This window comes from Marmota marmota, unplaced genomic scaffold, assembly GCF_001458135.2.
Source record: "Marmota marmota marmota unplaced genomic scaffold, marMar, whole genome shotgun sequence".
NCBI lineage: Eukaryota > Metazoa > Chordata > Mammalia > Rodentia > Sciuridae > Marmota > Marmota marmota.
This window is the reverse complement of record NW_026000051.1, coordinates 15434599-15449222: the sequence shown is the minus strand read 5'-3', so window position 1 is coordinate 15449222 and position 14624 is coordinate 15434599. Positions and strand designations below refer to the sequence as shown.

Genomic DNA, 14624 nt, shown 5'->3' with positions numbered 1-14624 from the left:
GGGAACCATGGAGCTGAGGCAGTTGGGGACTTTTACCCTTGTATAAGAACAATTCTCACTGCATGGACTTCTTAGAATTCCCAGGTTGCATTAGGAAGTGGGTGGAAGAGCATTTTTTAAATCATAAACTATTAGTGGTGGAAATGCTGAGCAAGATACTGAATCTTCGGTCGTTATTTTTCCCAACTTGTCCAAGAGCTTTCCTCCCTCTCATCCACGGGTTTGCTTTTTCTCTTCCCTCCCACTTAACCACCACCTCTGTACCTATCCTTTCCAACATTCCTCCCTTGGTTCAAAAACAACAACGTTGTGGAATTCAGATTCAAGGAGAAAAAAAGCAAAGTCACAGCCCAACTCAAAAGTACTTGTGCTTTTATTAAAAAAAAATACAATCAGGTACTGTCCAGATGTGTTTGGAAAAGGGGGATCTCTTTATAAATCCTTAGTTTTCATCATCACCATTATTATTATATTAATAATATTAATCATCTCCTTGAAATGGGAAACAGTATTGCTTTTCTGGTTTTGGCTGGATGAAATGTAAAAAGGAAAATAAAGGGGGGTGGGGGGGGACAATTTCCCATGACACACATTTTCTCTTTCCTAACAAAAATAATGATAATTAATTATACAGCTTTGTGTAAAATATGGCTGGTTCTAGAACAAACTACCACTGTACAGCCTACCCACTCCCGTTCCCAGAGCCCCCCCCCAAGAGAAGTAAAACCAGGGTGCTGTTGCCACTGGAAGATTTTCGCTGAATTGAACCACAAAGCGGAGACCTGTTGCAGACTGTCGTCTTTGGTGTGGAGGAAGTCATCGCAGAGTGGGGAAGGCCAGTTTCTCTGTGATCTGTGGTCAGGGTCAGCTTGACTCTTGCCAGATGCCCAGGTGTGCTTGATGGTTGGATGGTTGTTTTGGTGCTTTGGTAAAATCCTTTCCTTTCTCTGGGCCCTACTCCTCTCTCACCCAGTTGTCCCTGGAATTCATGCCCGTTTGCGCCTGCCTTCGAGGTTTCGGAAGTTGCTGGGTCTCAGCTTCATCTCAGCAAACTGGATTGAATATTCGTGGCCCTTCCAGTGGAACCAGTTAACACCCTGTGAAAAAGAGAAGGACCCTGGGTTGGTCTCCATTGACATGTTGAGTGACCCTTGCTGTTTAGTTGTTCAGACAAAAAGACTTGCTTTGACTCAACCGTTTGGCACCTCACAGCTGTCTCTTGTCTAACTCTCTGTTGTTCTGTGTTTTGCAACCTTTAAAGGGACTGGCCAAATGGGACTCAATTCTTCACTCAACCTGGGTTTGCACTGAGTCTGCCCTTTTGGAAAAAAGAGAGTCTAGCAAATGATACTTGGCCACTCTTAGGGACAGGTTCTGCAGGAATTCAGGTAATGACTAGAGGTTACAGAAGTGAGAGGCTGGGTGTAGGGAGTGTGTGTGTGTGTGTGTGTGTGTGTGTGTGTAACTGACAGGATTCCTGTGAAGAATTTTAACAGAGGTTTGGTGTGGAATAGCAGCAAGAGCATATGAGGAACACAAGATTTGCCACCCAACAGACAAGGTTAAATATTAGTTCTCTCACTTAAGAAATAATGGTCTAGAATAAGTTTGTCAAAGCTTTCTGGACTTCAGTTTCACTATCTTTTTTTTTTTTCTTTTCCATCTTAAAACCTAATGATATCAACCTTGGAAAATGAAGAGTTTGTACAGATGCTATCACATGGGTGAGCACTTTGTGGCGGCTCAGTGAATATAACTTCTTTAATCTCAAGGAAGGAGAAATATATTTGAAATTTTGGCTAAAACTTTTTCTACAAGAAAAAACTACAATTGTGACTGGGCTTCCTGGTTCCACGTATGAATTTGCAGTGGGGATTCTTGATGGCCGTGTCTGCCCACCAAGTACATGTGGCCCGTGGCCCCCACGTGTGGGAAGCTGAGTAACCTCAGCTTCAGCAGGGCTCCTGGAGCCTCCACACCAGCTGACCCCTCTCCTCTATAAGCTGCACAGAGCTGTAGGGAACAGGTTCCTGGTCAAGTTAATGACTGGTGAAATGAAGGAAAGAAATGGACACATTATTAGTTTCTAAATTTTTGGCCTTTACGGAGATGGGTGAGCTGAATTTGATAGGGAGGTGGGATTTAAGAGCAGCTGGTTCATTTCACAGGCAAATGTGCACATAATGGCTCAGTTACCCAGGGGCACTGCAGCCTGACAGCCTGGTCCATCAGCTGCCCTCCTCTGCCCTTGTTCTTTCCTCTGATAGAAGTTCAGGGATGGAAGCCAGGTCCTCCTGGGGTTGTGGTGGAGACTGAACCCAGAGAGGGAAAGAAAGCTCACAGGGCCACACAGCAGCCAGAGTTGGGACTCAGCTCTCTGTGACTCCTTTGTGTCCTCTGGTCACCTCTTCTAGCCTTGCGAGATGGGACGATAGAGGAGGTTTCTTTTTGTGACATGTAGCATTTTTTTTGACTGTTTTGTTTACAGGTCTTTGTATCACCCTGGCATTAGGGGCCCTGGTGACAAAAGCAAGAGAAGAATGCTTAGAGCAAGTGTCACTGAGGCACCGTAGGATGAGACGGAAAGAACCCAGTATTAAGAGGCGTCCTTCGAGCTCACCTTCCTCCTGACATAGGCATGAAAAATCTCATCCTGATTCCTTTTCAGGGTCAAGTGGAAAAGCCCATGAGATAGAGAAGGTGAGAGTACTTAGAAAAGTGCCAGAAATTATGTCAAGTTAAGATCTACAGGTAAGGTCACAGGTATCACTTGTGAGCAGTCAACTGAGGCACAAAGACAGGCACCAAAATGACTGGTTATGGAGAGGAATAGCCCACAATCCCTGCTTCACGTCAGGAACCGATCACAGAGGCCACTTAAAAAATATCCCAAATCAAGAACTAAAGTACAAATAAGAAAAAGCTAGATGTAGCATCCCACCTGGGACAATCGACTCTGATCCCTGGGGTTGTGATGTGTCATTTGGACCACTGCATTTCTGCAAAGCCCCTGGGATCCCAAGAGCAGACTTGGTGGGAATCCTGGTTGCCAGGGATCAGTGTGGACTGTGAGAAGTGAGCACCCATCTCTCCTCCCTGGGGTGGGGCCAGCCTCTGAGAAGGGCCAGGGCAGGGGGCTGGTCTTGATGAAGAAGGTGGTGTCACGAGGTGTTCCCTTTTCAGGTGCATGCTGGTGTAGGCAGGGCCCCGGGGAAGGGAGATGCCTGAATTGGGTTTGCTCACCTGTTTCTAAAGGGGATCTCAAAGACCTGTTCCTGTGATTGCAGAAGTCATGCTAGAGCTGTGTGTGCTGTAGGGGGAAAGCTAGGGGCTGGAAGTGGGGAGACTTGGATCATTTCCATTCCATGATTTTGGGAAAGTCACCTTTCTTGGGGGCCTTAGTTCCTTCATAAAGTACAAGGACTCAAAGGCTGTGACTTCACCCTAAGGTGTCCCTGGGGTTCTGAAGGTGCTCTGGGATGGGCTCTGCAGGATCTGTGTCACCCTGCTTCACCTAGATGGTCTTCACTTTCACTGGCTTTACTTTTGGGGTTTAGACAGAGGTTGTGTCAGAGGAGAGCTTTCTAAGTTTGAGACCCGTCTGACCAGTGGTTCTGCTTGGGATCTTCAGGGGCTAAGGTGCAGGTTCTATTGAGCTGGCCGGCCATGTCACTGAGATCTCTTACTGTATTGGGGACAAGCAGAAAGCATGTGGTCGTGTCTCTGAGGCTGTAACCCCTGGTCCCAGCCAGGATGGAGGGCCTGACCTGTGCTGTGTCCCTCCCGGGCCCTGACAGCTCTGCAGTCCACTCACCTGACTGTGGTTATTGTCCCCATATCTTCCCATCAGGTTGACACGGTGACAGTTCTTATACCAGAAAGCCCCTTTGTAGGACAGGGCACAGTTGGTGATGGCCGAGTCTGTGTCCTTGTCAAAGGTGGAGAAGGATCTGCCGTTGTGATAGGCCATGGAGTCACCTGAGCGGGAGGAAAAATAGGCCCCTGAGAAATGCCAGCTGGAGTTTCCCTTCTGCTGTGAAGCGCAGACTCAGAGGTGACCATCAGAAGGTCTGGGGTAGGGTGGCCTTAAACCTCAGCCCCTGGGAAGGTGGGAATGCACGGCCCCTGAGTGTTACCCCGGGGACCCACTTCTGATTGAAGAGACACAATGTGTTAGAAAGAGGGCTGCAGGGGGCTTGGAGGGGTCCAGCCTGGAGTCCTCTTTCATCTCTCCCTGTGACCTTGCACAAATCAAGCCTTTTGCTGACCCTCAGCTTTCTCATGTATGAAATGGGACCAGCACACCATCTACCTCATGGCACTGTCGTGACAGCGGATAGGGAGAGGCACCAACAGGGACAGCAGGTGCAAGAAGGTGCAAGGCTTGATGTTATTTTATGATTTTTCTGTATTCCCTTTACATAAGATAGCTCAGAGAGTATGCCGAGAGATCTATACGTAATAATAATGTGTTTTCCCACATACAAGCATTTATAGCCACGATTATAATTCAGCCCTTTGGATATTAGGTATTGTCAAATAGCCTCTGAATTAATCATGTAGTTATTTAAAAAATGTTTAATAGACCAGTAGCCCATTTTCATATAATTCTATTTTACTCAGGAGAGGGAAGGAAAATGTGTGCATCTCCTTCCTGGAAATACAAAGAGAAGATGGACAGAGGCCACACTCCTGCTTGGGGGATGTTCTTGCCATATAACAGTGTCCTTCTTGCCCGAAGCCACTTCAACCAGAGAGGTAGTTATTGTCAGAGAATAAAATGTCAGAATTCTTTGAGGCATGCAAGAGATAAAACAATTTTCACCCCTGGCCATCTCTCCTCATTGCCACCCAACTGCCATCTCAAAAGAGCTTTGTGCCCCCTTAGATTGAAGCCTGGCTTTTGGCAACTCCTTGTTTGGAGACTTCCCTCATTCCGGATGTTTTCTTTCGGGGCTCAGATGGGTTGGAAACGTGCCATAGCATCTGTGTCTTCTGTTTTCACAAACAGAAAAGAAGGCCACCCAAAGTGGGCACAGCTTGCACAGGGTGGTCTGCACTCTCACCCTGATCCCTTCTTGTCACCAAGAAGACCGTGGGCCACAGTCCCCTGCAGCCACCCCCATCCACCTTCCATAAATGGCCTCACCTGGGGCAAATCACTGGGCCGTTCTAAGCCTGTTTCCTCACCTTTACAACATCTTCCTGAAAGGTTTTTGGGAGGATTAAATGGGGGTAATGCAGAAGGAATGTCTATCCAAGAAGATGCTATCGGGAGGCCTCGGTACTTGATGTTTCCTTATTTAGTTCTCCTCTAATGTGGAGCCAGGAAAATGCAAAAAAAAAAAAAAATCATTTTAAGTCAAAGAAGACTTCAAAATGAGAACTAGGGTTATGAACAAAAGCAGGAACGAACGGGCCATTTGAGAGGTGGGGAGCATGTAGGCTGAGGCTGGATGGCATGTGACAGGGATGTCTTAGAAGAGATGTAAGCATTTAGGTGACAGGTGGACTGCTTGCTACTCAGTGTAGCCCACAGACCAGAAGCACCAGCAACGTCGGCATCTCTAGGGATCTTGTGAGAAATGCAGACTCTCAGCCCCACCCAGACCTCCTGTTTCAGCATCAGACACATTGGCATGATCTCTAGGGGCCCTGATGCGCAGAGTAGGAAAGCTCTGGATCAGATGAAGAATAAGGCCTCTGAGAGACCATTTAAAAAAGAATCAGTCTATAACTGACATCTAAAGATGGATAAGAAACATGTTTTGAATCGTTAGAAATCAATCCTGATTGTCCAATGCAAACTTACTCCATGTCTCAGCAACTAAAATATCTACCTAACCTTTTCCAACTAGAGTTTTTCATCGGCCTCTGGTGGGTAATCAAGTATTTGCTAGTTCAATAAATGCATGCATTCATATAGGAAGGAGTGAGGGAAGAATGAGTAGAAGAATTAGTCAGAAGCACCATGAGGGTTTCTGTAGGCTCGTAGGCTCTAAGTGAGGTGGCCTTGTACCTGCTGTTCCGCTGTACCCCTCCACCTTCAGCCTGTAGCGAGTCTTGGCATCTCCCACGCTGAACTTGTCGTAGACGGCGAAGGCTGTCTCCCCATGGTCTTGCAGGTCTACCCGCAACTCGTACTGCCCTTGGGCTGTGATTTTGCTCAGGTTATCCAGCCCTGTGGATGATAGGTAAGGGTTATGAAGAAGCCCAAGTGACCTAGGCTGTCATTTCTATTCTTTCCTGTGGGAGCAGCAGCAGGGTGTACTTGAAAGCGGTGCAGGTCACACACATTTGGGCCTGAAAACCGCTCTGCTCCTTGCTGGTATGATGCCAGGTAAAACATGTTTGTAAGCCTCAGGTAAAATCAGGTTGACATCTTTGCCCTTCCAACCACCTAGTGTATTCTGAAGATTACAAGTGATAAAGCAGTGACAGTGCCCTTAAAATTCTACAGCTCCTTGCAAATGTAAGGCAATGGACGATACCAGGATGGACATCCGCAGGCTCAGGCAATGGTGCATAGAACGATGCTCTGTGCTGACAGGTTGGTGGCTAGGGTGAATGGCATGGCTGGCTGGCAGAAGGATAGATGGATGGAGGGATGGAGGGATGGAGGGATGGCGTTGTGGGGCTGGCCTGGGAGACTTCACATTGCAGGTTGGCTAGATTACCACGGGCAAGCCCTCCAAGCTTTCTGAGGATCTGTTTTCCATGTGCAAGATGGAATTTAGCACTTGGCATGGGTGTTCTGAGGGTGAGCTTACAGTTATGAGGGGCCCATCTCCGCTGAGCACAGGAGGGGAGCAGCTAATGATCCACTCAGTGACAGGTTTAGGCCTGGTGTTGGCTTTCCCTCCATATGATGATGATGATGATGATGATGATGATGATGATGATGATGATGATTTTTAGTGACCCAGAGCATTTGAAAAGTCTCTCCCATTGGGAATTTGATACTCCCAGTCCACTGCCAGAGCTCCTATCACCAGAGCCCCTCCCCCTCTAGTCTATCCCCGCCCCCCCAGTCACTGCAGATTAGGACAAAAGACATGGAGGGCAGAAATGGGCAAGCATGCAGCACTGCATTACCCAGCCAGAATTCTTCTCTGCGGTCCCCGAATCCTTCAGCATAGGCCTTCCAGTTTCGATAGAAGTCCTCCCGTCCATTTTTCCGTCTCAGGAACACCTGCAAAGAGAATCAACGGATCTGCATGCAGAAGGGAGGGCCTCTCTCTGGGAGGGAGAAAGAGCAGGCTATGGAAAGGCAGTGCCCATCTCCTGCTCTGTCTATGTGACTTTGGGCAGGTTGCCTCCCCTCTCTGAGCCTTCTGTTCTCACCTGAGAAAGAGGGACTGGAAATTCAGCCCTGCTTTGGTTGACAGTGACACATCAATGGAGCTTCTCCTGCTCCCACAGATGTACCACTCTGGTGTGGGATGTTGAAGACAGGGGAGATTGGGTGGGTGCAGGGGTTATAGGAAAACTCTCTTGATGTATTTTGCTGTGAACCTAAAACTTCTCTGAAAATACAGTTTATTAATTAAAAAAAAAAAAAAACCAAAACAAAATAAAAACTACCCAGCTCAGATGGTAATGGGGCTGAAATAATTCCTGTCAGGCTCCATCTAGTGCCTGGAAGATAGCAAGTGCTTGGGTGGTACTAAATAATGTAACTTCTAGGTCTGATGATCACTGTCACACGTTACAGAGTTGTCTGAGGCGGCTCAGATGAGATAAATTATAAGAAAATCGTTTCCCATATTATTTTTTATGCCCAGCCTCTTTCCATCAGTTTAAAGAGATAATGCAGGAGTGCATCCATGTGACAGGCACCATCTTGCCAAACCTCATGTGCCTGGGTGTGAGGGTGCCCAGGAGGACATGGCACCCTCTTCACCTGCTGTGCCCCCAGCCCATGACCCAGGACTCTGGAGCCACCGTGACACTCACGATCCATCCGCCCCCATCAGAGGTCATGTCGCAGAAGACTTGCAGTGCCTGGGCCTTGTCACCATTGAGATAAATGGTGTAGAGGCCGGAGGTCGTGTCTCCATTCAGCATGGCTTGGGAGCAGTCCCTGGGGAACGGGTACAGGAGTCCAACTGCGGGGTAAGGTGAAAGAGCGACTCTCAGAGTAGAATAAGGAGAAAGCAATAAAACCTCGCTGAACCGTGGCTCTGTCATGTGCAGGATGGAGATAAAGTCTGTTTTGCATGGGAGCTGGGAGGTGAGGGATTATGGATGTGAGGGGCCACCTCCGTCCCCCATGCTGACAGAAACTGTCAATGGTAGGAGAGGAGCTGCTACAAAGGACACATGTGAGGTTAACCTGGCCTACCTGGGGCATCCAGGAGCTGGGGAACACCCAGGTGCTGTCTGGGAAGGCTGGGTTTCCAGCACCTATGGTCCCCTGTGGCGTGCGGTGTTCTGTTAGGGCACAGGAGGCTTAGAAGTCTCATAAAAGCTTTGGAGCTTGGAGTTCCCCAGACAAATACAGGTCAGTGTGCAGTGTGGACATGTCTCTGCCTCTAAAGGAGATTCTGAGATGAGGACCCTAGTCCTGAACCTGCCACTCACTTGCTATATGATACTAGAAAAGCCATTTAATGATTCAGAGCCTGGGAATCTTGGGTAAAAGAAGAATTCCTGGGGGGATTTTCGAGTGTAATGATATGACACAAAAAATTCAAAACTGGATAGATATGGACCATCTTGGGGCTGTACTTAGGGTCACAGCAATTCATTCTTCTGACTGGACCACCTCCTCACTGTGCTCTACCTTCACCCGAGGAGCAGCATGTGGTATTTTGTCATTTATTCCATAGCCTTGGCCTGAGAACGTCTTCCAGGTTCACTCATAGCTTTGTGTTCCCAGACCCTGGCCTAAGATCTGGCAAAGAGGAGGCCCCTCCTCGGCAGAGTATTGCAGAATGATTGGGGGAAGAGGGGTGGGAAGGGCAGGAGGCAGCTCCAGAGGTCAGCTCTTCCCTTCATCATGAATGGATGCCACATCTTATTCACCAACAGAACCGGCTATTCATCTGCCATCTGCAGAAGATGCCCAGTGGGAGGTGTGGGGAGGGGCTCCCTGGCCCTGGAGGACCTGAGCCCACTCAGACACTAACTCCCAGGCTAGCCTAGAACAGGCCAGTTAGTCTCTGGGAGCCTCCATTTTCCCGTCAGATAATTGGGCACGATAATCCTGGCCCACGAAGCTCAATGACTGGGAAGACCATTTGTGATTTTGAATGTACTTCACTGAGGTCTTGCTCAGACTCAACAGCACACGGAGCCATGATAGAATCCAGGGGTGCTTGCCTCTAGTTCTCCTTTCCTTTCATCGGGATGCCTAAGACCTCCTGCATCCACATATTTCTAAGTAGAGGTAGATTTGTTTGAAAAATGCAAAGGAAGTAGAGGGTCGATTGAGCCTCACAAAGTCACATCCCAATTCCTGGTTGCTCCCTGGTCCCCTTACTTGTGGTGAAGATGGTCTGGATGAGCTTGCTCCTCAGCGGCCCATTCAACGCCTGGATTCTGGCTGTGTAGTGGGTGGATGGGCTCAGGTCTGCCAGGCTGTAGGAGGTGGTGTCGGGGCCCACAATGACTTCCTAAGGGCAGGGGAAAAATACACAGCAGTTTGCTCACAGATACTTTCAGGAGGTAACGGATGCATTCATTCATTATCGTGTGTACTTTTATTCATTCAGCAATAACCTACTGAAGCCCATTCTATGCCAGGCTTCATGTACACAGCTGGAATCTCAGAAATAGGGAGAATGCAGCATAAGAAAAGGCCCTGGGGCCAAGAAAGGCAGAATAAGTTCTGGTGATAGGAGGAGGCAACTACTGAAACTGTAGTTGGTTTCCTGGGGGAACAATGGAAAAGGTGGGCAAAGATCAGACCACGAAGGACCTTAAATGTCAAGTTATAGAATTTGTAGCTTAAGGAATGGAGAGGTCTGAAAGTTTTTGAATGATTGAATTACAGGAACCCAGTTGTGTTTTAAGAAGCTTAAGTTGGTCTATGGCTGGATGAATTACACAAGGGCAGGAGTTTTGAGACCAGTTAGGTCAGTGGTCCCTCATTGTGGCTCTATCACAGCCTTCTGAGAAGCTTTAAGACAGCCTGGTACCTGGGTTCCATCCCAGACTACTTGTGTCAGAGAGAGAGAGAGAGAGAGAGAGAGAGAGAGAGAGAGAGAGAGAGAGAGAAATTGGGGCCTGGCTAGGTACATAGTCAGAAAGCTCCCCAGGAGGTTCTGATGTACGGTCATTGTCAGCCTGGGGACATCTTGGGTCAGGAGATGATTATAATGTTATAATGGTTCAGTGTGGGGCATGTGCAGGCTGGACCTAACCCAGTGTGTCTCTTCTAGAACAGAGGTATCCAGGAGAGACACAGTGTGCAGTCCACTCTAACTACAGCTGTCTAGCGGAGGTGACTGGCTTCAGTTTGCAGGAGAGTTCTTGTGTTTCCAAGTCCTCTCGCTAGTTTCCAATTCTTTTTTAGCAGATGACTTTGGTGCCTGATATTGAAATTCAGCGGACATCCTCGTAAACTGAGCACGACAACAATGATCTCTACAACCTCTGTACATGGCTGGCTGAGTTTAGGCAGCAATGGGTCTGGAACTGGAAAAGCTTGCTATCCTGATTTCTTCCAATGGGAAATTGAGTTTCAGGGTATAGGTGGCAGAGGATGATCCTGCATCCTGGTCTAGCTGCACTCTAACCAGGGACCTAGGTTGATTTTCTGGAGTGAAACATATAAAGCTGGGGTTGGGCATGCAGGAAGGTAAACGAGGGTGAGAGCTCATTTAATACCAGTCACCCAGGGACCTTTGGGTGACCCTCAGGTCTCATCCCTGGGGAGGGATCAACTGTCGGGTGCAAAGCTGGGCTCACGGCAGTCCTTGGGGATACAATTACCTGCCAGCTCTCTAAGCTGCTGTGTGAACTTATCTTCTAGGCAGTCAGGGTAGTCTGAAATGGGATTCGTGGTTCAAGTAAACAGTCCTAGGATGAATGACTGAGAGGGAACCTTAGAACCCATTTTACAGGTATGAATAATGGTATCAGAGAAGATAAAGGGCCTCTACCTGTTCATGCAATAAGTTCCTTACATACCAAATCCAGGAAGGGCCAGGAACGAGGGTCATGTGACTTCTGCCTAAATATGACAGATTGTCTATAACCTGTTTACCTCTGTTTCCTTCTGATGCTCACTATGAGAATAAAGAAATATAAGGTATAAATCCACTTAGACAAGGGAGACGAGAAGGGAGAGCACAATAGACATGTCATGTCAACAGAATCTTGGTAGATGGGAAGTGGGTGACAGAGAGACCACTAACAGGGCAGAATAGGGACAATGGGAGCTAATGAAATAGAGTGGGCAGAGCCACTGACCACTGGCCACACATGTCACCAAGTCCAGCAAGTTCATGATGAATGTGTACAAAGCAAAGATACCTTTGGAGGAAATCTTTGGTTTGTTTAAAAGCTTTGAGTAAGAAATGCTTAAGTCCCCAGATCCTCTCAACTACTCCTAGTCCAGATGGAAAGTTGGGGTTCACTCTCTGGACAGGCTGAGCCAGAGGGGAAGACTCTGGATTCAAATCCACCAGGCTCAGCTGCTGAGGAGGTTAAACTGCTACACTGGAAATGTAAGCTGAAGGGAAGCTTTGCACACTGTGAGGGCCCAGGCTTTCCAGGGCCCCCCAGTAAAACTGCTGGGCACTTGCCCAATCTTTCTACATGAGCCCCAAGTTGATAAGCCCTGCTGGTGCTGTTGTCAATCCCCAGGAGCATTTTATTCTTGACTCTTGTGTAAATGAGCCAACAAGACCAACAGACATTGGGTGGAAGTCTTCCATATGAAAGAGGGAGACCCAAATAAAATGAACCCAAACAGCAACCAGAACATGGGGGGAAAAGTTTGGAAGAAATGCCATGATGTTGCAAAATAGATATCAATGACATATATTTTAGACTTGAGGAGAAGATGATGCATGAAACCGAAACAAAAATGCTAGAACAAGGTGAATGTGCAGAGAATAAGGAAAGATCTGAGAAATACCAAGTAGGATCATCAAAATGAACTTCCATAACAAGTTTGGAAGGTAAAGTTGGGAAAATCTCTTTCACTTGTCTAGGTCCAACTAAAAAGTAAAATAAAAAAGTTCACAGAGAGACCATGTGAATAGTATGGGCAATGGGTATAAATATTACAATAGTAAACACTGGGTGTATTAATAGTACACAAGGACTTAGGGAGATAGGCTGAAATAGGTAATGTAATGATACCATCTGGGAGATGATATATATGGCAAGAATGCAGAAGAGGCTCTTGGTCTCAATAAAATGTTAATGGGCCAATAGTTCAGCCCCTAAAATGCCCTCACATCTTGTAAAGAGTGGCTCTTGATCTTGGCTGGCCTTAAGAACTGGGGGCTGGTGCAGATGAGAGAGCTGGGAGAGTCTCACTCAGAAGGACTGACACAGCAACCAGTCCCTACTAATATTTTTTTCTTCTGCTAAGCTCCCTGTCACAGTATTAGGTGATTTTTCCCGACTTTGGGAATCATGCATATGTGTCAACCAGCAGTGGGGAGTTGCATATATACTGGAAGATACCTTGACTGTGCCATCCACGGATTCATAGACCAGGAGGTAACCAGTGACCGACGCTCGGGGAGGTCTCCAGGTGAGGAGGGCAGTTTCTGACTGAACCTCAGTGGCAGTCAGATCTCTTGGAGAATCAATATCTGGAGAAAAAAATGGACAAGTCAGTCAGTGTAGGACAGAGAGCATCAGGGGACTGGTCTCGGGTTCCTCCCCTGCCACTGACTGGGGTCTTAAGATGAGGAGGTTGACCCACGTGATCTCCAAAGAGAATTCTCTACTGTTCATCTCATCCTAAGGGCCGGGTTTCCATGGGGCCAGCATGGTCTCTGTTGGCCTGGGATGGATTTGGGGAGAAGATACAGCTGTGGAGACCATTACAGACCTCTTGTTTGTAAATAAGAGGCCAAAAGAATGCTGATACCAGTCTCCACCCTGACAGAGGGAACACTTTCTCCCTTTCCCCAACTGCTGAAGTTTGCAAAAAGATCTCAATGCATGAAAACCCAGCGCACATCTAAGAAAACTTGCCTGAAAAATCTTTCTCTTTCAAAATACTTCCCTGCCGGCAACATGGCTCATTAAATGCTGGATTTAGGGCCAGTGGGGACTGTTTTTCCACTTTAAAAGCCCTCCTCTTAAAATCTTTTCCTCATTTGTGGGGAGAACCAGGTCACTTCAGTTCAAAAGGAAATGGAGTGTTTCTTTGGGTCTTGACTGAATGGGCACGGGGTAGATTTAACGGGGGCTGACGTCATCACATTGCAAGGGCCTGACTTAAGGAGGAAGAGTTGGCCAGGGGCTGCCGCTCAAGATGCGGGCTGTGGTTGGGCGGCTCAAATGGGGAATTTCCAGCTCTGGGTGTCTTGGTACCTGTGGTGAACTTGGCAGTGAGGGCGGAGCTCTTCTGGGGCCCTTTCTCCGCAAAGACTCTCAGTGTGTATTCTGTGGCAGGTTCAAGGTCGGTCAGCGCATACTCTACCGTGTTCCCGGACACCGTGCGTGTAATTTCTGGCACTGAACATGAAATACATGAACCAAGGCAGTTACCTCTTGCTGTCTGGGCCACCCTTGAACTTGGCAAACAGCACACCCACCCCCTTCTAACACAGAAAGCTGCCGTGACCCTGCAGAAAAGCTGGTTCGATTCCCGAAGTGACTCCTTCCTCTCCTCTCTCTTTCTAGGAAAGGTTTATCACATTGGAGGAAGGGGAACTGGGGAACATCTCAGGAACAAGCTACAGGACAGTTGTCAGCAATGTCCCCAAGCTGACGGACGATCCAGTGTCAGCTTGTCCATTGCCTGTTCTTTCTCTTCTTTATTTACTCACGTATCCTATTATAAGTCACCAGATATTTTATCATCAAGGATCACAAGATCCTTAAGGTTGAGGGGTCACACTAATCACAGACACCAGAGTCTGGTTACCATCTCTCAGGCCCACTGGCTTATTCTGACCAATGGTGGGAACCAAACCACGTTCCCTGCCTAATCACAGGTGACCAGCTATCCTGGTTCGCCAAGGACTCAGGGATTTCCCAGGTGTAGAAATTTCAGGCTGAAACCGAGAAAGTCCCTGGCAAAGTGGGACAAGATGGTGACCTTAACTCATGATCCAAGTCTCCTTCCCCTCTGGCCAAGGACCTCTGTTACTCCCAGATCCATATTTTCCATGATTCCTGAGAACTGTCTTCTTATTTATTTTAAGTGAGACAACACATCTTCCCTGTCTTGGAGGAGTTTGCTCACAAGGAATAAGAATTAAAGCATAAAAAGAATAGATCCTATTTCCCCACCCCTTGCCCTGCCTATGCTCTGTCCTCACAAAGAAGTCTCTTAGGTCGGTGCCAGGGCCCAGTGAAAACTCGAAATGGCCCGAGGCACAGGTTATGGTGCCGCCTCTGACTGTCGCTAAAAGCAGAACAAGAACAAACCATACAATAGGAAAGCTACAATGACTTGGAAATTGAAATAGCAGAATTCTTTCTAC

The 14624-nt window shown here is 47.6% G+C and overlaps 1 protein-coding gene across 8 annotated transcripts in view; it reads right to left on the bottom strand.

The window, feature by feature from the left end:
- Nucleotides 1–355: 355 nt before the first annotated feature.
- Nucleotides 356–14624, bottom strand: part of Tnc (tenascin C) — an 85774-nt gene continuing 71505 nt past the window's right edge. For all 8 annotated transcript variants that reach the window (XM_048813216.1, XM_015497693.2, XM_048813217.1 and 5 more), the window contains 8 exons: nucleotides 13507–13650; nucleotides 12646–12776; nucleotides 9485–9617; nucleotides 7957–8108; nucleotides 7096–7192; nucleotides 6020–6181; nucleotides 3815–3978; nucleotides 356–1097 (listed from right to left, as the gene is read on the bottom strand). In XM_048813216.1, coding sequence (XP_048669173.1) covers nucleotides 987–1097; nucleotides 3815–3978; nucleotides 6020–6181; nucleotides 7096–7192; nucleotides 7957–8108; nucleotides 9485–9617; nucleotides 12646–12776; nucleotides 13507–13650 — 1094 coding nt within the window. In that variant the 3' untranslated portion in view covers nucleotides 356–986. The remainder of the gene's footprint in view (nucleotides 1098–3814; nucleotides 3979–6019; nucleotides 6182–7095; nucleotides 7193–7956; nucleotides 8109–9484; nucleotides 9618–12645; nucleotides 12777–13506; nucleotides 13651–14624) is intronic.